The 23,304-nt window shown below is 41.7% G+C and overlaps 1 protein-coding gene and 1 long non-coding RNA gene across 3 annotated transcripts in view; one reads left to right on the plus strand and one right to left on the minus strand.

Moving 5' to 3' along the window:
• The window catches only part of LOC309705290 (microtubule-associated serine/threonine-protein kinase 1-like), a 54,431-nt gene extending 44,225 nt beyond the window's left edge, over positions 1-10,206 (minus strand). Inside the window, exons 1-2 of one of the 2 annotated variants that reach the window (XM_082531011.1) lie at positions 9,268-10,206; positions 1,037-1,065 (exon numbers count right to left, since the gene is read on the minus strand). In XM_082531011.1, coding sequence (XP_082387137.1) covers positions 1,037-1,065; positions 9,268-9,306 — 68 coding nt within the window. In that variant the 5' untranslated portion in view covers positions 9,307-10,206. Of the gene's footprint in view, positions 1-1,036; positions 1,069-9,267 lie in introns of both variants that reach the window. The other variant, XM_082531010.1, reaches the window with a different exon arrangement.
• Positions 10,207-19,951: 9,745 nt separating this feature from the next.
• Positions 19,952-22,460, plus strand: LOC309705177. Its single transcript, XR_014276516.1, has 2 exons — positions 19,952-20,031; positions 21,417-22,460. It is a non-coding gene; the product is annotated as an uncharacterized lncRNA (long non-coding RNA).
• Positions 22,461-23,304: the final 844 nt, after the last annotated feature.

Genomic DNA, 23,304 nt, shown 5'->3' on the forward strand with positions numbered 1-23,304 from the left:
TCTCACCAGAGTTACAGTCATAGTCATAGTCTTAGCCTGTTTATTTTCCACCTCGGTCATAGTTATAGTTTTTGGTCTTAGTACCTTTAGTGTTTTGTTTCTTAGTGTTTTGCCAGCTCAGTGTTTTGTTTCTTAGTGTTTTGCCTGTTTGCTTTGGTCTCTTGGTTCATTTCCTGCCGTCATCGCAATAAAGGTTCACTTTTCTGTTAATCATTACTATTCCTCGTCATCATCTGCTTTTGGGTCCTGTTTCCGCACACATCGGCGCACCCCGCCGTGACAGGACCTGTCCGGAAAAAAAATCATCAGCACAATGCTTAAACTTGTATTAACTATTTTTTTTTATGTTTCTGTCACATAACAACTTTGAGCTGCTCCCTTCTCACAGGGGTTTGCCACAGCAGGTAGCCCTGCATATTTGATTTGCCAGACCTTTACATCGGATACCCTTCCTGACGCAAGCCCAAAAGTAATTTGTGTCTCCAGTGACCGTTTTCTCAAACAGGTCACTCGTCACTGGTAAACCACCCTTGAATGAAAATCTTTGGCTCTTTAACTGTAGTCCATTAAACAGTATAATATTTCAACCAAATACTTAATAAATGTACCTACTTTATGCAGATAGCAAAAATTTGACAATTTGGAATAAGTTGGAGAATGCGGCATGGCTTTCAGCACCATGGACAGCGCCGGGAGCTCCCAACTGGCCTAATAAGGCTTCCACACACTCCAGCATTACTTCAGGAGACCTCATCCTCCTCTTTCACACAAGAAATCCACACTCCACACCCTAAGCACTACTGAAGCATCCTCATAGCTTTCAGACAGAATGTGAAAAGCATGCTTGTGATCCCAGAGAGCTTCCCAGCCTCATGTACGCTCGGGAAGAGAGGCTTTGATAAACAAGATGTACCACAGCTTGGTATGATTGTTTTTTTGTCCATGAAGAAGATTGTGCTTTCCCCAGGGAGTGGATGGGTGGTAGAGAGAGAGGATAGAGAGAAGAAAGGAAGGGTTAAACAAAGGTAACACTCACCTGCTGTTTTTGCGAGGCAGTGGCAAATCCTTCTGGTAGAAACACAAAGAAAAGGACAAAAAGAGAGATCAGGTACAGAAAATAGAAACATACTCTTTCTTATGAGATATTACGAAATTTGGGGAGAGCATAAATAAAACATCACATGAGCACAGTAGCAGGCGCACCTTTTGAGCTTGTTCAGAAATATGGCTTGTTATTGTGGTAGGGGTTCACATCGGTTTCTATATCCTGAGTATAATAAAGCTCTGGTCCTGGAGAAGTTTGATAACAATTAGTTCATCACCTTATCCCGATTCATTTCATTTTGTGTGTGCATGTTTCACAGTTAATTTTTGCCTTTGTTTTCAAACTACTCCTGCTATTTTCTGAAACTATGGCAACTGCTCCATCCCACCCTCCACCCCCCACCTCCCAGGTCCAGATGGACAGGAACACTGGGCTGAGACAGCAGCAGACACCAACTGCACCACACACAAAAAAAAAACCCAGCATGAGCATAAGCAGATCTCACACCAGCACAGCCTGGATCTTTACAAACCCTTCACATGAAACTAGAGGAGGACAGAGAGGAGACGGAGAGTTTAAACAAGCGGCGGAGAGGTGGGTGAGAGGTGGATGGTACCGTGGGGAAACATGCTTTTATGCTTGCAACCTTATCTTGGAGTCTTCTGGCCTTCAGCTCTGTGTGTCTTTGTGTGCGTCATACAAGATATGGTGCTTGAGAGTCAGATATGAGATACTACTCAGTGTTTGGAAATGGATGCAATTAATGCATTAGCAGCTTCACACATGCTCCTGTCACACACAGGGTAAAGTTGTTAAGGTGCTGTTAGCATAAAATTGACCACCTGCTGACCACAGTCAATGTAATTATTGAGTTAACCTTCAAATAAAGGTTGAACGAATGGATGGGGATGTGCAGACCTGCTCCTACTGATATATGCCAGAACACATTTTTACATTGCGGCTGCCTGAGAGCCCCAGCCACTATTCACAAGGTTAAGCCTATGACACAGATGATAATTGTCAAGCCAAATGGAAAACTCTTAGTTAAACAGAGAGCACTAAACTGGTCCTCTCCTCATCTCAGGATCAGACGCACGATGCAGGCTGCACGGCTGTTCAACAGAATGTCCCGAGGGTTTACACGTTAACAAATCCGACTAAATATTCAGCTCATCGATCCCTTTTTCACTTTGTCCTTCATTGATCAGGCTAATTGACCCTGAGTTGTCAGATGAAAAGAGAGATGACTTACAAGAGCAAAAGGCATGAAGAACATCTGCGATGTGGGGGGTTACCTATACAGAGAAGCCCTAACTACACTTGACATCTAATGTTGCTGCAGAGTAGCAATTTAATCCAGAGGAAATGACCACATAAAAACTCTTTACAAGCTGCAAGGTGCTGTATTTTAGTGACAGTGAAGCTGAGTCCAGGGTCCACCAGTGTAATACCTTTTCCCTGGAGATTCAAAGTGGCAACGTAGATGCTAATCTCACTATTTAGGTCTGCTTTTTTATTCTAAGGTAAAATATCACCTTCAATTTTTGTGAAAATTTTCTGGATGGATTTGAATGACTTGGTGAGCCCTCATCAATTCTAATCACTTGTCTTTCATATAGTAACAGCATCAGGTCAAAATTTAAACTGAGCAGAATTTAGCATGCTAATGCGCTAAGCTAAAACAATTAAGGCTTTGTCCATACTGGGAGGGAATAAAACGGATGGACATTAATGAACGTTCTGCAACTTCACACCCCAGCAGCATGAAGCATGTGAGGCATGAAATGAACTTTTCTTAGCTACCTGGTGAAGTGACTACCAATATACTGAATAATACTGTTGACTGACATATGGCTGATAGTAAATACATTACAGGGTGCCTAGGCAACCAGAATCTATAATGCCTGCAAAAGATTGTTTGGTAGCTTCACTTCGTGTGAAAAGCAGGTCGCTTCCAGTTTAGATGCAGCTTAACATATTAAACGTTTCACTTGCTAAACATCAGCCTGTTAGCATTATCACTGTTAGCATGTTAACGGGCGTCGACACAGGGGAGAACAGTATTGCTATAGTGAGCAGGGCGCCTGGATGTCAATGGAATTCAGTGACTTGTAGTGACAACTAACCTATAGTAAAGAAATAACCTATAGTAACAGTAAGTGGGTACTAAGGTCAAAATATTTCAACTTTGAGGTGAGTAATTCAAACAACTACAACGGCAGTAATGAAAACCATTATTTAAAATATCTTCATCTCCAAAATTTTATATTAGCCAAGCCGTCTAAAACTTTCCTCTCCAGCTACCTTAGAAGATTTCACCTTAAAGTTTTTCACATCTTAGAGGGAAGGGGTCCCTTTATACGATTTATTTGTAAGTAACTGCAAAGAATCATCTGATATTATACTGCATGCATGGAAGGCAGATTTGAAAGATGATTTACCTGATGAAGAATTGTTACAAGCATGCTTTAGTTCAGTCCCAAAGGTTAATCATATATTCTAAATTACTACATTATGAATGACTCAAATAGGCAAACAGACAAATAGACATGTTAGCTTAGTGCGCTAACTGAGCCAAATTTGCAGAGCTGGTGATGGCATGCCTAAGAGCAGAATAGCCCCTAAATCTCTTGATTTTCACTTAAGATAAATCAATGAATCACACTTTCTCAAAGTGACATCTTGAAATGTCAGTCCAAGACCCCAAAACAATCAGGTAACAATGATCTAGGTAGCAGCTGTGACTGACTAGGCCAGATCAGACCACCATCTTGCAGAAAATATAAATCCTCAAACAGGACGAGATGTAACATGCACAGGCTAAGAGTTTTATTTTCAAAATGTTTCAAACAAACACGTGCTCAGAATAGCTGAGAACGAATTAATTAACGAACCATTCAACAACGTATGACCTCAGTGTTCTCAGTGACATTCACTGCAGCAAATCACCAAAATGTTGCAAATTCGCTTGAACTATTTGTGGATAGTAGGGACGTCTGCTAAAGAAGCAGAAATAGTTTAGCAGCAACAAGAATAAAGTCCAAATGTAACAGAGGAGCACCTGAACACCTCTTTTGTTCAGGCATGCCTAGACAAAAAGAACCAGCTGGCACACTAAACAAAGTACAGCCATCTATTCATGTCTGAGAGAAAAAAACTGGCACCATGAATATCTTTTGCTGCTTTTCAGAATTATACCTGGGAGTCCAAACTGTGGAGTGAATCTGCAGGTCTGTAGATGATAATTATTCAATCTTTGAATGAAACGGCCTTTATTAACCTCAGAAAATCCAATCAAATAGTTCTTTGTCACCTTCACTTACATTCCGTAATTCTTAGGCATTGCTGTCACATCGTATCTACCTGAATTCCCTTTTTAATCCTCAATTCCATTTTAATCTGTTAAAAGGTTACAAGGTGATGAATTGACTTCCTAATTCCAGTCTCTGCTTCATCAGTGACCAGTGTGCCAGAACACAAGCGCACCACTATGCTCCGAAATCGACCTGTGACTCCTAACTGCAGCATTTCCAGAAGATAATATGTTGTTAAGGAAACATGATCCTCACTCCGATCTGAAGCCTGTGCCTTAATTCTCCTGTGGCATAATTAGTTTGATGCAAGGCTTACTGCTCATTGCATGGTTGCGTTTTCTACGTCAGAGGCTGATTTAAAAGCCACCGTCCGAGGCTGATGTTCAAACTAAACGCTCCCCGAGTCCCGCTAATGAAGTCTGGCGGTGGTGAGCAGTAACTGACAACAGATGGGAGGCTCTGTCACAAACATGTCATGCTCACCAATCACAGATTAGAAAGCTACACAATCCTGTGCTGTATTTGCTGGCTTCTCAAACAGGAGCAACTACACTGTTATTATCCAGGTTTGGGTGCGTCCTCTAGGGAACGAAAGGGAAGTTTGAGCTTATGAATGACTGTCTGATCCCCTTTAGTCCCAGGATGTCACACAGTTGACAAGACAGTATGGGAGTCTGTGTTTCAGGACTTTGTATCTATGAATATTTAGATGCAGGGCAATTGTGCCACTGTCTTGTAATAACTGTGGTTTATGCACAATCATTTTGCATTTAGATTAATGCTGGGCTGTTTAATATCTAACCTGCAGAGAACCTGCATTCACAGTCCAGGCCTGTTTTATTGTTGTTTTTTAAATTTCTCTGTGTTTTTCACAGCTCAGGGCTAAAATGTGCAGGGATGTTCAAATTTGTGTTCTTTTTTAAATTATGTTGGATGCTGCTGTTTCATTAAGCTACAGCCAGTCAGGGGCGAGCATCCTGATGCAGGCAGTAAACAACAAAGACTTGAAAGGCCAGTGAATTTTGTCTCCTGGTACACACACTGGCTGCTCATGTAACTCAGCCATAAAATATGCCTTTGCTGTAGTGTCCTTCAAGTCATATTGGCTGCACTACAATTTTTTTAAAGGCCTCAGTGATAATGAAATGGCATTAGTTGAGCCGCATGCCTGTAAAGCACATTGCTGCTCGGTGGGGATGCGCCAGCAAGTTCAATCATTTTGTAGACACTGCAAAGAAAAATGGTGGTGAGCCGGGCAGGGGAGGAACAACAGGGATCAATCAAGGGATGTCATGCTGCTAGGAGACAGTGCCCGGACCTGCCATTGTCTACAGCAGTGACTGACTCACAGATATGAGGCTGACAAAAAGGCAGAGCGGCTGAGGACGAGGCATGCCAAGCATAAGAAAAGATGGTCTGGTGATTTGTGAAAACAACAAGACTGAATAAAAAATGACATGTAAAAAAAAGATATTAAATATATTGTTTGTTTGTTTTTTACATTAGGGTTATATGATAGTGTAAGAAGCTGGTCTAAGAAAAACGTATTGTAGGGGTGTAACATTGTGATATATGTAAAGGAGAAGTAGAAGAAAGTGCTTTCGGTTGCTCCCCTTGTCAGATGGGGTCACCACAGAGAGTAGCTCAACATGTTTCATTTGGCAGTTTTACACCAGATGCCCTTTCTGACACAACCCCAAAGGGGATTTGTAGATCTGGCTGGAATTGAACCAGCAACCTTTCACTTGCCAACCGAATGTGTTAACCACTTCAGGGGATGGTCTGAGTATTCCAAAAGCTGCTGATCTACTGGGATTTTCCCACACAACCATCTGTAGGGTTTATAGAGGATGGTCTGAGAAAGAGAAAATATCTCTTTAGCAGCAGTTTTCTTGTTGATGTCAGGGGTCAGAGGAGAATGGACGGATTACTTCAAGCTGATAGGAAGACAATAGTATCACAAATTATGATTCAGTAGAACCAAGGTATGTAGGCAAGCCTTGAAGCGAATGAGCTAGAGCAGCAGCAAAAACCACACTGAGTGCCGCTCCTGTCAGCTTCAAACAGGAAACTCAGGCCACGGTTTGGGCTCACCAAAAACTGCACAATAGAACAATTAGTACCAGCTAAGCACTTTTTAATTACCACAGTCTACTTGCTGACCTTTATGACCACAGTGTGATCGTCTTCTAATGGGTGCTTGTCATCTTATTCTGGTTTCTTGAACATGGCAACGTTGGTACAATGGCAGCCTAGCTTCTTCTTAATGATTGCTAAAGTATCGTTTGATCAAGTCATGCAACACAGATATTTTACACAGGAAACAGCTGCAAAGGAGGAGTGAGAAAACCAGTTCAACCAGTTCAACATCATCAAAAACATTCATTTCAGTTAAGCCGTGAGTACTGCAAAACGTTGTTCTGTACTGTAGTTGTGGAATGATTATAGTTACTATTCATTCAAACAAACAAACCAAAAAATGTGGAAATTACAAATTTCAGTTTGTTTTGTAGCTATTTCACACATCTCTGATGAACCAGGCTTTTTTTGACATATCTTCTGCGTGTTTGCCAGCAAGCCTATTGGAGGTTGTAGTGTCAGAGAGGAGCCAGCATAACGAGGAGCAAAGATCGTGGGTTTTTTTCATGTTTGCCGTGTTGAAGCGATGCATCACGGGTGTGACCCCTGACTGCAACTGCAGGGGAGTGGGGCGTGTCACCATATGGTGCTGAGAGAATGATTGTGTGTGTCTGTGTGTGAAAGAGGGAGCGAGTGACGGCTGGGATGATGAGACCCAGGGGACTGACAAAGCCGCTGATTAGGACATACAGAGCCAATCACATGTCAACGCACAATTTCAGAAACACACACACATTAGAGAATAAAACTCGTGCAAATAGCCCAAATGTGCATATTAAACTAGAAGTCTACGTTGTCCCTCCCTCTACCACACTACCACACTACCCTCCCTCACATATACAAACACTAAATCAATCAGCTGGCCTGCCTCCATCTATAAAATGCCAGGGACTTTGCGAGTGTGACTCTATGATGATTAATTCCCTTACAGCTCGTGTCATACATCACAGCAGCAGAGCAGTGAGCTGAGCAGTGGGGATGATGAGACATGAAACCATCGGGACACCTCACCACTAATCCTCCCCTCATTCCCTTATACCCACTCCCTTTCTTTTTCTTTTTCACAGAGTCGAAGGTCAATTTGGCTTCAAGGAGCTCAGAGTGCGTGCTTACAATCCTTCGTCTTGGTAAACGAAACTGGCAGAATATGAACCGAATGAATGAGAGAAATGAAATGCACAGACTGCATAATCACACTAGCGTGCACAGAAGCCCCACAGGAGGCTGGCTGCAGTCTGCCTGGCCTGTAGGCTCATCTCTCCACAGTTCACTTGACTGAATCAAACAAAGATTGTGGGGTATGTGTGTGTGTGGAGGGGGGGGGGGGGGGGGGGGTATGACCTGTGGTTAAGCAGGCTGCTTCATAATGGATGAACGCAGTCATTTGAGCACAGCAGATCAGTATGCATGAGTGGCCATTCATTACAACATCTCATTAAAGAGACTTTTAAAAAGTACATGAGTGTGATCCTGACATGAGCTTCACAGGAGGATGTTAACTGACTATACAACAGAAAAGCTACTATTAAAATATGACACGTATATGATACGAATGATGAAAAATATATATGTTTGAGTGTAGTGGAGCTACTATGTTCAACACCAGAGGCACGCTGCGAGTCTCCAGCAGGACAGATGGAGAAATAACTGATTTTTGTTGTAAACTTTATGAAGGTTTATCTTAAAGAACTACAGTAATGAGAACCAGAACAATACAAGGATAATTAAATCAGCTGACTGACAGGAAGTGAAAGGCAACTTTTACACAATGTAACACAGTTTAACACAGTTTTTGTTCTTCTGATTGCCTTAAAATGCAAAGTTTAAAAAGAATATTATTTCCACAACCTTTGATGAATAAAAAATCAGAGGTTGAGGAACAAGACTTTTGTTACAGTGTTGTTCATTTTGTTAACATAATCGCCCAACACAGAGAAGATTCTCAGTTTGGGACTAGTAGGAGACACAAATCCAGCCTCAAGGCATTACAAGCCAGTGCACTCTCAGTGCTGGTCCCAAGCTGGGATAAATGGGTAAGTTACATCAGGACGGGCATCCAGAGTAAAATCTGTGCCAGATCAAACATGTGGATCCATCCATTGTGGAAGGGCCTACCAACAACATGTTTTTTTTTCCATTCATTGTCTCTGCTAGAGTAGCTGTGCATGATTCACAATTCAAAATAAACATCAGTTCCTTGTACCCCTCAGTTCATCCTCTGTCTGAAACAAGCTGCAGGAGAACGTTTGAATAGCAAGAGGGTGGGGCTTCTCTAATCCCAACATGCCCATATTAGGGATGTCCCCATTCTTTGATATCATACAGAGCCAGGAGCAGAAAAAACTGTCTGTAAGCCAGCATCTAGAGCACTCTGAAGCTCGATTGTTTGGCTCACACAGATTACTTTCAGCCAAGGCTGACTTCATTGATTGAAACTTCAACCATGTTTAATATAAGGCCCACCAATAATAAGTTAAAGTGCAACAATTCATCTATAATGGCTAAAAAAAACCCCAACAACTTTATTTACAGGTTAATGATGAGTGCTGGGTTTATGAAACACATGTGTTAACTTTTCACTTTTAGTGATAAACATTTGCAGTGTCTGCTGGAAAAGTATAGCTACTGCATTCGGCTTCAATGACAGAGTCTGACCAAAAAGTAAAAATAAAGTCTGTCTGAACGTAGTAATCATGTATGACTGTGTTTCTACAACTGGAAGAGGATGGATTTAACACAAAAATCGGATTCCAGCCCAGACCAGCTCACCTGCAGCCTCCGCCGCCGTATTATCCCCGAGTCATCCATGGTGCAGTGACGAGCCGTGTGGCTCTCGGTCGGGATTCCCCTTCACTAAAACAATTCTGTCACCTTACACTAATCTGGGTTGTGACCCAGTGAAGATGCTACTTCCACTTCACGCCCGAACTGCACAACACCAACACAACAACAGCAGCAGCAACAGAGTTCCTGTGTGTCCGGTGTCACGTCGAAGAAGCCCACGAAAACGTGCCAAGAGGTCCCATTGTTTTTATTTTAAAAAAAAAAAGCCCCTTAAAATCAGCGACCGTTAATCTCTAAGCTGCACTTGTGATCGGCGTCCTCTGTCTCCTCGGCTGAGTATCACGCCGCTCTCTCAGCGGCTCCTTCTAGGAGCATCCTTGACATTTTCCCAGTGGTCCGTGCGCTTTGATGCTGCCCAGCTGAGCGACTCGAAGGCCCGGAGAACTCAACGTCCATGTGCGATCTGCCGATCCAAACACTGAAGTACTTCGGTCACTTCACGACAATCTCCACGAAGAAAACGTGAGCTCATCTCCACGTGTGGCCACAAAGGACAGCGCGTTCAAGGCTCGGCGAGGGGGGAAAACAAACACTCGATTATTTTTACACATAACTGCACGGTGGTACGGACGCGCGTCGTGCCCCAGCCCCTCGGTCAGGGTGTCACTGCCGCTTATTCGCGGCGGAGGAGCCTGTCCGGTTCGGTCAACATCACCTCGTGTCTGAGAGCGCGCGCACGTCCCCTCCAAAAAAACAAAACACACACATTAAGTAAAACTCTTGTTCGTTTCTTTCACCCACCCGTCGTTCCTCCACCCTCTCTCTTCTCGGGTGAAGCGGTTACTTATGGCACCGCAGCAACGCGATATTTGTAGCCCCTTCTTGGGATTCCCTTTCGCCCCTCCTCCTCCTACGCGCGACAGAGACGCTCTTCTCTCCGGGATGAATGGAGGAATATCCAAACACTCTTCCACAGAATCCAGCCCAGCAGGCTACGACCACACACTGGCTGTAGTGGTGCCCTAATTGCTGTTTTGATTTAATTTCCTGAAAGACAGTTTTAGATTGGAGCTGGCAGTTTTTCAGCTGATGTGTGAAGAGGCCTGTTAGAGCCTAAATCAGCACCACAGACAGCGACACGGGATTAAAGTTTTTCTCTTTTGCTTTGGCACGTTCATTTCTCATGTGAGAGCATTTTTAAAAGTTAGTTTCTTAGTTTTTTTTTTTAAGACATTTAACGCTTACTTATGAATAAGTGAAGCATAAAAAGCGGTGAACCAGTTGTGTCGACACATAACAGACAACTTAGCAAAGAACCAGTTTTAAATGTTATCTCAAGGCACTTTGTTACAAGTAGTCTGTTTGAAAAAAAAAAAAAACACATATTCTGCTCAAATTCCTTTAGTTGAATCTATTTTTTAAAAAATCTTAAAGATGGCAGATAAAATTTAGTATTTTTGTACCAACAAGGTGATTCCCAAAAAGATCTCAGCAGGTGTGCAGTGTGTCCAGCAAAAAACTAACACATTGGTTGGTCCATATTCACGGAAGCTTCAACAGAAATGGTCTCAGTGGAAGGGTGGCCAAGAAACTAATCTTAAAGAAGTGAAACAGGGAGAGAAGGCTGAGAAAAACTGTGGAGAAGTATTTCTGAAGACTGCTTGTCAAGAAAGAGTTCAGAGATCAGGCTATGTTGAAGTGTAAAGACATGAGGCTAAAGACTTTTGCACATTATTCTGTATCACAGTGTAATCAGAGCTGGATAATTTGACATCCCGACACTTTATTTAGCCACAATTTCTGATTGGTCTTAGACCTAATCCTCTGCATTGCAGCTTTAAAGAGATAGAAAAGCCATATGTCCTGCACCCATCCTCTACCTTCTCCTGAAGTTCAGTATACTCTGCTGTCTGCTCCAAACATACTTACCGCTCCTACTCTTCCATGTGCAGGGTGTTCCTCCTGTAAAATGTTTGTCCAAGCCTCCATGTTCACTAATTGTTGTAATGGTTGCGTTCAGTTTCTATAAATGTGTTCTACAGTAGTAATAATAACACCTGTGGGCAGATTTCCCAACATGACACAATCAAAACAAGCCATGAACAACTCTACATGCATGTTGTTCGCAAAGACACACACAACCAATAATTTGCATACTCTTGGGCTTTTATTGAAATGTGCAAAAAACTATTTTAAAATACAAATGATGTCATCTGTCTTCTGATAGTTGATCTAAAGCAATGAATATAAACTCTTAGGCATTTCCGGTTGCACCACTCTGACCTTTCATCCACGCTGTGACGCAGAAAACAGGATTATTGTGCATGGAGAATAAATGTACCGGCATCAGATATCAATAACTGTCAGAATGTATATCAAAATCTGAAAAAGGCATCATTTCTGGTTAATGCTGGTGTTATGGGAAAAAAGATTTCCTTCCATTACCATCCTTCAGAGACAGACAGACTGGTGCCCCTTTTGGCAAAGTCATTGCGTAATGCTTTGCTGGAGATTAGGACTTTCACACAGTTTTTATGTAACATATGGTCCAAACTGCCCACACAAGCATGGTCTCATCCGTGCCAGACACAGCAGGATATCTGCTGCAAAGCATTGAAGCATCCAAACTCTGCCCACACTGGTCCATCCAAAAGGAAATGGCCAGGAAGGCTGCGGGGATGCTGTTGACAAGAACAGTCCATCTGCAGAGAATTCATATGCGAGATTCTCAGATAAACAAACAGGTCATCTGACTTCAATATTGGCTGATTTTTTTCTATTCTCAACAGGTAAACCAATATTTTACATTAAAAACAGCATACCTGTATTTATGGATATCCATCACTGTGGCCCAGCCCTGAATACTGTAAATGGATTCATGGTTTCCAGAAGAAGAGCCTTCTTGTAGCACCACCCCCCCCCCCCCAAAAAAAAACAAACAAACAAAACAGATTGCTGCAAATGCTTGAAATACATCCATGCCGCCCTCACTGGCAGAACTTTGGTGATCCCTTAGTTTTTCCTTTATAACCATAATCAGCTCAAATGCGTGTCCAAATCTAGAACACAGGGTACTAGCACTGTTGTACTGTCACATCTGTAGCTGTTATACACACACACACACACACACACACACACACACACACACATATATATGATAGCCAGCATGACCGAGCCACATGTAGCTGTTACTTGACCACATTAAGTCATCGTGAGTCTTAAAGTCCAGCATTTATGCGAAAGATAGGATGTAAATTGTGATATGGGCCAGCTAATGATTTCTGAGCCACGTCTGGCCTAAAGGACACTTGTCAGTGCTTGTAATTGAGCTAGAAGTGCAGAAAGTTGCCCAAATCAGGTCCAAATGTGTCTGCTATCAGTCACACATAAACAGGCATAATCATGCATTGCACATTTGTTTTAGTTAGTCCTATTGACTTTGTAAAAACAGTAAAATCTTTAGCTGTCTGAAGCATTTCTGATTATTCTCTGTGGTACAGAAGTAGCACAATGCACGCGAGCACTCTTAAATGTCCTTATGTGTGTAGATCTTAGTGTAGATGTCACAAATGTCTAAGCTGTAAAATCAAACAATACATCTCTCTGCAGTATCACAATGTTTGCGAAACCTTTTCAGAGAAAAAAAAGGCTCCTGTAAGCGGGCTGTTAGATTAAATGGAGCTGTCAGGGTCGTCTGGCTGGGAGTCACAGAGCCAGATCATCTCAGTGCTGATGGCAGTGGTTTGTTCTGTAGCCGATGTGCTGCCTGAACCCTGATAAACAGGCAAAACTGTCCCAGCACTGTCAACATCTCATGCACACAAAGCCTTATTGTCCTCCCACTCCCATTCAGCTCTGTTACAGCTTTGAATGTCCCTTATGCTGCAATAAAGCCAGAGGACACATAGCAGGTAACAGAGGCCATTAGCCTGTCCTGCCGCAAAGGCCGGATTGAGCCTACAGTTAAAAATCTTAAGAGTATGTGGAAGTCTGGCTGGAAGACATGCTTCTGTGAGTTTCATGATTCTGTCATTATGGTTGCTTTAGGACAAACTGCTGGTGCTTTGCATCCACTGAACGCAGAAAGGATGTGGCTCTCATAGCTTCTTACATAATGGTTTTATAATCCCTTTGAGCTCTGAGACAAACAGCTGCTCAGTTTTGTTTGGAACACGAGCTGATGTTGCTGTTTTGTTCATCTCCAAAGGACATCAAGACTCTACCACCAGCCTGTGTTGCACTCACACTTGCCTTTAAAGCAGGATTGCGTTAATGTGAAATTACAGATCGCAAACAATCTTCATCTCCTGCTCATTACTGGCAAAAATTGTCTCTCCTAAATTTCCATCTTATGTGCGAATTCCTGTTTCTCCCCCGCTGTTGTAAAAAAACAAATATTTTTGAGCTGTTTGGGTAGAACATGGCCTTTAGACTGGTAAAGCATTTTTTAAGACACATTAAATTAGAAATAACAAACAAGAAAATAATTAATTCCATCCATCCAGGGAGCCCAGACCTCGCTCTCCCCAGCCATCTCCTCCAGCTTGTCCGGGGGAACACCGAGGCTTTCACAGGCCAGCTGAGACATAATCTCTCCAGTGTGTCCTGGGTTTGCCAACAGAACGACATCATCTGCGAAAAGCAGAGATGAGATTCTGAGATCCCCCAAATGGAAGCCATCCTCCATAAAAGTTATGAACAGAATCATGCAGGTAGAGCACCACTATGCCCTTCTGAGTCGCCTGACAGCTTGCCACACACCCGATATTATATTAAGCCACTACACGAGCCACCTTCCAGTTCTCTTCACCTCTGGTGTCCATCATCTGGTTCGGGGGTTACCACCATGACAGGCCGCAGCTCGGTGCAGCAGCTTCAGCAATGGAGATGCTGAACACAGTCCATTCAGACTCAGTGTCCCCATTTCCCTCAGAATGCTGTTGAAGCTCTGCCGGAGGTGAGAGCTAAGATTTCGCGTACAGGGGAATCTGCCAGGCGTTCCCAGCGCACCCTCATTCCACCCCAGGTATGTCCAGCATTATATTCATAAACATATTCACCCTTATGTTTGAACATGGTGTTTGTTATGGACAAACTGTGGTTTGCACAGAAGTCCAGTAACAGAATACCGATGGGGTTCAGATCTGGTAAACCGTTCCTCCCAGTCACGCCCCTCCAGGTCTCATATTCGTTACCCAATGAAGTCTCCCAGTAAGACAACAGACTCCCTAGTTGGAGCACCCTCAAGCACCGCACCCAGGGACTCCAAGAAGGCCGGGTACTCTAAACTGTCATTCGGCCCATAAGTGCAGATGACAGTCAGGACCCGTTCCCCGACCAGAAGGTGCAGGGAACAAACCCTCCAATCTACTGGGAAAAAAACATACCTCCATCTCCAACAGGCTGCAAAATGAAACTATATATATATAAAAATAAATAAATAATAAAAATAAATAAAAATACGGAGATAAAATAAATTAAAGTAAGATAAAATAAGACTCACGACATTTTTTAAAACCCTTCCTATCACAGACCAAACCAAATGCCCTCGCTTTCCCTGAAGGTGACACCAACGGAGACGCACAGCTCAGAACTCAGAAAGCATCGCAGTGATTCAGTGATGTGACTTATGAGTGATGTTTCTTTCCCTGCCCCAAGGAAGTAAAAGCACACATGGTGACTGTATATCACACACACACACACACACACACACACACACACACACACACACACACACACACACACACACACACACACGCACAAATAGACATTACAAAAACACAAAAAGGATGTGGACAGATGGGAACAGCGAGCCTTTCCATAACCTCCTCCCTCATCCAGCAGCAGCAGCGTTATTCAAAAAATGAAAAACATACAGCTGCAGTTTGTCACTGCACCAGGCTCATTTTTGTCACATATTTTAGATTTGATAGATGTTTTTGGTTTTTATGTTGTACTGCACTCGGTTACGCTTCAAGTAACCCATAGTGAGGTCTTTTATGACCCCAGTCATATTACTACATATTACACAACAATCTTTCATAATCTTAGACAGGAGTTGGCCCATTGCTGGGGCAAGGATAATGGAAAGTTGTTTGGAGATGTAAGCACTCCATTGCATTCCTCTCTCTCTCTCTTTTTTTTTAATGTAACAGTCTTAGAGTTGCAAGACTTACTGCTCCAGAAGCCTGAAGGCAGATACTTTATTTCCAGACTGACAATGAAAACAGCTCAACTGACAGAGATCAGTGTCAGCAATAATCCGCATAACAGTCAGCTTAATCCTTTATGGATAGAAAAAGATAGAAAACCACAATTAATTATATTATTTAAGATATAAATGTGCCAACATTTTAGAATATCTCCCATAGATAAATGGATCAGTTTAGGTATGAGAAATACAAACAGAAAAAGAAACATCAGCTACAGGATTGTTTAAAAAAATGTGTGTGGATGCTTAAGCAGCTATCAGCCTGACTGACTGTTGTTATTTGTTAACTGGCCCACCCCCAGCAATTCTACAACATTAGTACACAGCAGTAATGTGAAACTCCATTATTTCATTGAGGTAATGCCCCCCTCTCACTCCGCTGTAAATCACCATCATGACTCCTTGTGGTCAAACGAGGCAGTGCAGCCGAGCCATCTTCAACTCTGCTCAGTGTTTCATGGTGCTCTGTGTGCTTGCAAAGGTTCCCTTTGGTTTATTTCATGCCAAGACATTGCAAGTAATCGTACAACATGCCAAAGAAGAAAAAGAGCAAGGATTTCTACTGAATTACAAAAAAAGTGGGGGAAGATTGGTCACACACTTATCTGTATGCTTTATTATAGGGTCTACCTTACAATATAAAGCGCCTTGAGGCGACTGTTGTTGTGATTTGGCACTGTATAAATAAAACTGAATGCACTGAATTGAATTGTTTAAAGCAATTTCCTGATTGCCTTTTTTAATCGATTATTTCACTTTTAGTTGTTTATTTATTTAGTCGACTTATCCTTTGGGGAAACAATTCTTATCTAGGTCAACAGGAAGTCAGAGCAAAGGTTTGGGTCTATTTTCACACTCATTGAAAAGAACACGTCACTCTGTGCATCAAATAAATTAGACTGAGCACCAGAGGCACAACTTAATCTGTAAGACGATCACAGGGTCACATTAAGGGCGCGCGCGCACACACACACACACACACACACACACACACACACACACACACACACACACACACACACACACACACACACACACACACACACACCTAAGATCAAATTAAAGCAAATTTGTCCATGTTGGTGTAGATAGTTTTAAGTCATTGATTGTCTCGTGTTCCTGTTTGGAAAAGTGGAAATTCTTTGTGCCATATGTGGAACAGCTGTCACGGAGGATAAAAGTATTTATCCCATTCTGTTTTCCTCTTTTTATCTTTCCATCTTTACTTCCTCTCTCTTTATGCTCAGTGCTTTAATTACACACCCACGGACAGACGTCACCAATTAGAGGCTAGACGGTGGCAGCAGGCATTGTGGGTAATCCTGATGGTCTCAGTGTCTTATTCTGAATCAGAAGGCGCTTCTCCAGCTGGCAGTCTAAAGGCTTTGCACAGCAGGACATCCCTAAACCCACATCAGTACCACATTACACGCTTGTGCTTTGGACAAACGCACTCAGTGAGAGGACAGGCCCATTCATAATCACAGCACGCAAAGAAGCAAGTTAACAAACACCTTTACTTAATTCCTAAGTAGTGCACAGACATAAATATAGGTATCCAGAAATGTAATACCTGGATGTGTACAATGTATTTATATAGATCAATTACACCAGTAGGCAGCTTTAAAAAACTTCATGACCTACCCAAACTCTTAATAATAAACTTCTATTATTAAGAGTATTCATATTTTACATATAAACATCTCCTTTAATGGCATCACTGATTTCAGTCAATCTGTTCAGTGCACTAAATGTTTATTCTTCTTTCTTTAATAGCAAAATTATATATAAAAGTCAATAATCCCTCCATAAGACAAAACTGATATTCAGAAATTACTAAATATTCTGGACTAGGAAGCATATACAAAATGAATGAAGGAGGACCCAGAATTGAACTATGGGGAACTCCATATCGAATTGTTATTGTTTGGTCTTGAACTTATTAAAAAACACTAGTTAGTGATTAAGATGCAAACTAGACCACTGTGTAGATGTTGTTTGATTTGAATAGACTGTGCAGGGTTCTGTTCCAGTTTAATTTGGATTATTAAAGTACTTCTTTGAAGGGCATTGCAACAGAATGATGCTGAGAAAGAGCTGGTTGTCTCTTTTGTACAGCATCAGTTGAGCAGGGAGATAAACCGAGAGGAGAAGAGAGGAGAAACTGGAGTATTTTTGTTGTGTTATCAGGTGTTATCATGAGGACTTAACTGAAGCATCAAAAAGACAGAACTGTTAACAAAGTGACAGAGAACAGAAGAAAAGAAGATGTTATCAGAGTAATGTGGGGTTGTTTTGCGAGATGATGACTTGATCAAAGTTATGGCATTGTGTGTGTGAGTGCATGCGCGCATGCATGTGTTCATGCGTGCGTGTGTGTTTGATACAATATGAAGGGTAATTGGGCTTCAAAGCAGTACTGGCACAGATCCAGCTAGTGATTTTAGTCCCTCAGACAGTTGATGAACAGACCTACTTACACACGAAAACACATGCGCGCGCACACACACACACACACACACACACACACACACACACACACACACACACACACACACACACACACACACAGCTAAGCCTATTACAGTGACCAAAAGAGTCGTGCAAGAATATATAGTAACATCCAAAACACAGTGCACAGATGCGACTTTGTGCTTAGACTAACACCTGATGTTTGAACCTGGGACCTTTACATGTTCTCCACCTGTTTGCAGTTCATTTTTTAAGAAATCAGGGTTAATGACATACACTAAAATTCCCAGAAAGTTGAGATCTTTAAAAACAATCACATGAGCAGTGGATTGTATCACTCATGTAGAGGAGCGATTAGATGGTGCAAAGAGGCGTGAGGCCAGAACTGCGGCAAAAAAAAAAAAAATTAAAGGGGAATGCTTTATCTTGTCTATTGATCTGCTTGCACTGAGGTGTCATTTCAGAAGTAGAATAATGGGATAAACAGTGCTGTTTGTCAGGAGATTCTATAGCCATCCATCTACAGCTGTAGAGCCTGCGCTTGTAATACAGACATGAATCTGACCTGATGTCTGTGATAGATTTTCCCAAAGCTGTGCACATGGAGGCATTCAAACCCTTTAGTTTGGGTCAAAAGTTTGACCCTTCAAATATGCTGCTTCATCAACATATCTGCTCATAACTCTAGATAGAGGAAGAATCTATGTCGGGGATGTCAAACATAAGGCATGGGGACCAGAATCGGTCCTGGAAAGACTGATTTGTCCACCTGGACGGCTTTGGAACACACGAAGGATGGAATTCATTTTTGTTTTACAACCTTTCCTATGGATGAAGACTTCCCTCACAGCCATTCATACTACATCAAAGTATTAACGTATCTACTATTGAACTTATTAAAGGATTAGATGTGTAAGTAATTAAATGTGTAAGTAAATTTCTTCACAGAAAGTGAAATTTCACTGATTCGGCCCTTTGAAGATCAAATTGATCCAGGATGTAAAAGGATGAGTTTAACACCCCTGCCCTCTATGTATGACCTCACTTTTCTGGTGATTTCATTATTAGGAGAGTGAATAGGATTAGATCAACAGCAGTGTCCCATCAGAAAGCAATAGGCTGGTTATGGTGAGGGTGATGATGAAGACAACAATGTGAAGAATCAGCTGGCATAAAGTTTGCATCAGTAAGTGAAAACGCTGTTAATATAGTGCAAGACTGTCTACAGCAAAGTGTTGTTTTCAAGCCTCGCTTTTAAAAAAATGTATATTATATCTGTGAAATATGACATTTTAATATTATAAAATAAATCCCAAGAGTGATTTTTTAAATATTTTCTAAAAGAGCCGTGTGAGTAAATTTAGCATGAGCTTCAGTCCCTCTAATAATATCTGATGTAGCGTTTATCCTCATAATCACTTATCAGTTATTACACTGTATTTACTGACTATTTAGTCTTTACCTATAAGTATCTCCAAGTAATGGACAGAGTTCATAACTGCTGTGCTTAGATGTGTGGTACTAGAATCACTATTACCATATTATCCTCATTAGTGATGACTTTTACATACAAAAAATTGATTTTTGGATTATTCAAATTAAATGTTTTCTGAACCCTAACCCTAATAGAAAAGAAAAACAAGGAATGAAAAACACTGCCTCTTACTTTAACACATGAATGGGCTGGACAGAGAATTCAGTGACACCTACAAAACAAGAACCTCCATGTATTGAGCGATGAGCTTCAGAGTGTCAGAGGGGAGGTAAAAGTTCAAAGTCTTAACTGTAGTTCGGCACAGGAGTAATCAATCCAACCGAGCATGCAGAACAAACAAAGGAGCAGGCAGAGCAAAAACCAGGGGACTGAACTGGGTCAAAAACACGCACAGACTGTCACAAGAAGAATGCTGAGCCACTGTGACTGTGATAGATGTGGCGCAGAACCGAGGTAAAACGCAGTTTAAATACACAGGGGAGACAATTAGACACAGGTGAAACACATTAGGATGGGGAAGGTAATCACACAGGAGAGCAGCGAGGAGGTGGACCTGAGATAAAAGACAAGGGTAAGTGACAAAGTGAGACACATGAAAACTGATGAAAAATGTGCAACGAGAGGAAAAACAACAGAACATAACTTATAGAACCAGCTGGGATCTCACACTCAGCCATTTCAGTGTGTAACAAACTATTCATGTCATCTTGGTGACAGGTTCAGGTTTCAATGGGGAAAAAAGTTTATGCTGGATATTTTCACAGACTGGGTAAAGTGTTAGGAATGAAAGGATGCCATGCTGCTTGATGGAAATGAAAATGATTAACCTACAGAGGGCTGAATTCAAGATGCCCTCCATGGTGGGTCAGGCCATCACTGACCTACCGCCAAACCTGTCACGCTGAACGACGTCACAGGCAGTTCACAAACACAGGGTTGCAATGGTGGATCTGCCAATTTTGGTATTCTATGATGAACGCCAAATAGAGGATGTCGGGCCACCATTATTAAGCCTGTTTCTGATTATTTAGAGACATTTACACTAGTGTCCTGCTGGAGGTCGTTTTGTAGCTCCGGCAGTGCATCCATTCGTCCCTACACAAACAGCAGAGTCTCATTATTGCCCCTCTAGTGCACCTGTTGTTTTTTCCACTAACACCAAATCTGCTAAACCTGATTAAGAAACTCCTCTGCTACTTAAACTGACCAGTTAATATCAACATCACAGACGTTTAACTGACTTGATGCTGTGCTCTGATTAAAAAGTGTCCCTTTCATTTTTTTTCAGTAGTGTTTTCCAGAATACATGAAACACTTAAAATTTGAATGCAATCAATACTTTCTGAGTGTGGATTATGGATTATGGAGACTATAATGTGTTTGATGGGCTGGAACTGATGGTACAGATTACACCATGTACAGTAGATGAGAGTTTAAATTTGTATTTAAAAAATGTTGCCATTATACTCGTGATGTATCAGCGTGGAGAAAATGTAACAACTTGTTACGTAATGTGCAAAAAAGAAGTCCTTTATACTGCATCATCACCAGCGTATTCCATTATCAGGTTTATGGGATTTATCATTATATTATGCAAAGTAATTAGATTACGATACTGAAAGAAGAAAACCACAAATCATTCAGGGTTCTGGGTGTAAGTGGAGTGCAAGAGAACAACAAATTATGACCATTAAAGTGTTAAAAGACCACAATTGACTTTTTGTGGATTAATTTGGTGCAGAGTAGATGGTTGTTTACTGATGGCTTCTTAATGAACACACCACATTTGGACAAATCTGGATCTTGCTCATAAACGCTTGTATTCCCTGCTCTGTGTTGTCCTTGGTCCAGAAATACAGAGAAGGTCAGACTGATTGACTTCAGTGTTCTGTTATTGAGCCCTGTCTGGACAGCTTGCTCTGCAGGCATCAGACCTTGTTAATTCTGTCTCAACAGGTGCTGTTGACGTACCCTGGCACCGAGCTCGCTCTGAGGATTTGACGTGTGCAAACAAGGTAGAGTACATAAAGAAGCATGTTCGAGAGAAGGTAAGCAGGTGTGCTGAGCTGCCGCAAGAAAGACAGTCCACCAATCCGAGAAACAGAAGCACCAAGATTTGAATTCTTCTGTTTCCCGGGAGTTAAAGGAGCTTTTCGTTGTGTCTGAACAGCAGCTGCAGTATGGAGCCCATCTCTCAGACCATGGAGGCAGCAGATGCTCATCTGCAGAGGCGTGGGTGGAGGTTTGTGACCAAACGGGGAGCCTCATCGCAGTTCGTGGGGAGCACCATGATGATCATGGCCACTTATGCCGTCACCACCCTGACTATGAACCTGGGGAAAAAAATACAGGAACGAAGATCGAGACCGAACGGCAACTAAAGATGGCCTCATCAGAGACCCGGACTCACTGCCTTCACCCTGTGATGATGTCGGCAGCAACGCCCGGAAGAGATCAGAAATGGTTGGGCTCAGCTTTGGTGCTTCATTCAACTCATCTCAACTTTCCTCTCTGAAGCTGGGAGGTGGCCTTTCACCTTAACCTGAGGTCATTATCATAAATGAGTGATGACAAATGGACGTGAATACATCACATGCACTGCTGCCATGTGACCACAGGGTGGAGAACTGGGACTACTTCATGACAACGAGCCACCAGCCCACTAGAGGCTGAATGTGTCTGACAGTTCAGACATTAAAAAACAAAGACAGTGGCATTTTCTCAACCCATTAAATGCATTTAAAGAACGATGATTAGAGCTATGTCGATGTTCTGTGACTAACAAGTAGAACTCTGATAATTTGTTCTTGTATTATGAGTTTCTTTCTTGTTTTTTTAAATCATCATAAAGTTGCCTTTTAAGTTTAAAACAAGCCTGTGTGACAGCAGACTGTAAAAACTGTAAAATGTCAGGTCGCTCGAGTGTTTCTTGTGAGACAGAAAATTATTGTAATGCTGTGCTGAATCACTGACTTTAAATAAATGATCAAATATATTCCAGTTTTAAGATTTCTCTTTTGATTTCTGTTCAATCCAGCAAGCATTTCACGTATATAAATGAAAAAGATTTGGAGGACACAAGGTGACAGGTGCTTTGACTCCTGATGTAATGAACAAATGAATCATAGTGTGATTCTGTCTTCATCCATCTGCCAAACACTGGACTCCTGGTGACATTTGAAATGTGTCCTGTTAGCAAAAAATGGCAACTTAATTTTTTTTTTCCAAAAAAAAAATCAACAAAAAACAAGAATTTGGTATTTGACCAGTGACATTTCTGTCAACTAAAAGGTCACTGAATTTGACCTTTTGTTAGAAAAAGCACCGAGCAGCAGTTCATTGTACCATTTAAACGGTTCAAATTATTATAAACGACGCCTCACTGAGAATATAACCCGAGATCATTTTTTCCTAAATAATGAAGGAGCTTTGAATGATTTCCCCATGTTTACAACATAATGATATCCTGATGTTGTCTTCATATAAACCACGGGGTTTCTATTTTTCCACATGGAGAGTAGGCTGAGGTTGGTTGTCACGTGGCTCGTTACCGCCACATTAGAGGACAGTGGTGAATTCTGTCGACATCACATTTTGACTGACACTTGTGAAAAATACAAAAAAACATGTTTAAACTCATGGGATAAATAGGCAGTGAAAATGTATTGATTAAAGTCTATTTACATTTATCAAATGCCATTTTTTTACTAAAACCCCACTGATAACTATAGGAAGAACCAACTCCACATCATGACAACCAAACCCTGCTATGGGGTAAGTAGTCACAAAGTGACAGATGGCTAACTACTGGCACACAAGTTGCACTTCCATTATATGAATACAA

Source organism: Aulonocara stuartgranti (genome assembly GCF_965226115.1).
Source record: "Aulonocara stuartgranti genome assembly, chromosome: 4".
NCBI lineage: Eukaryota > Metazoa > Chordata > Actinopteri > Cichliformes > Cichlidae > Aulonocara > Aulonocara stuartgranti.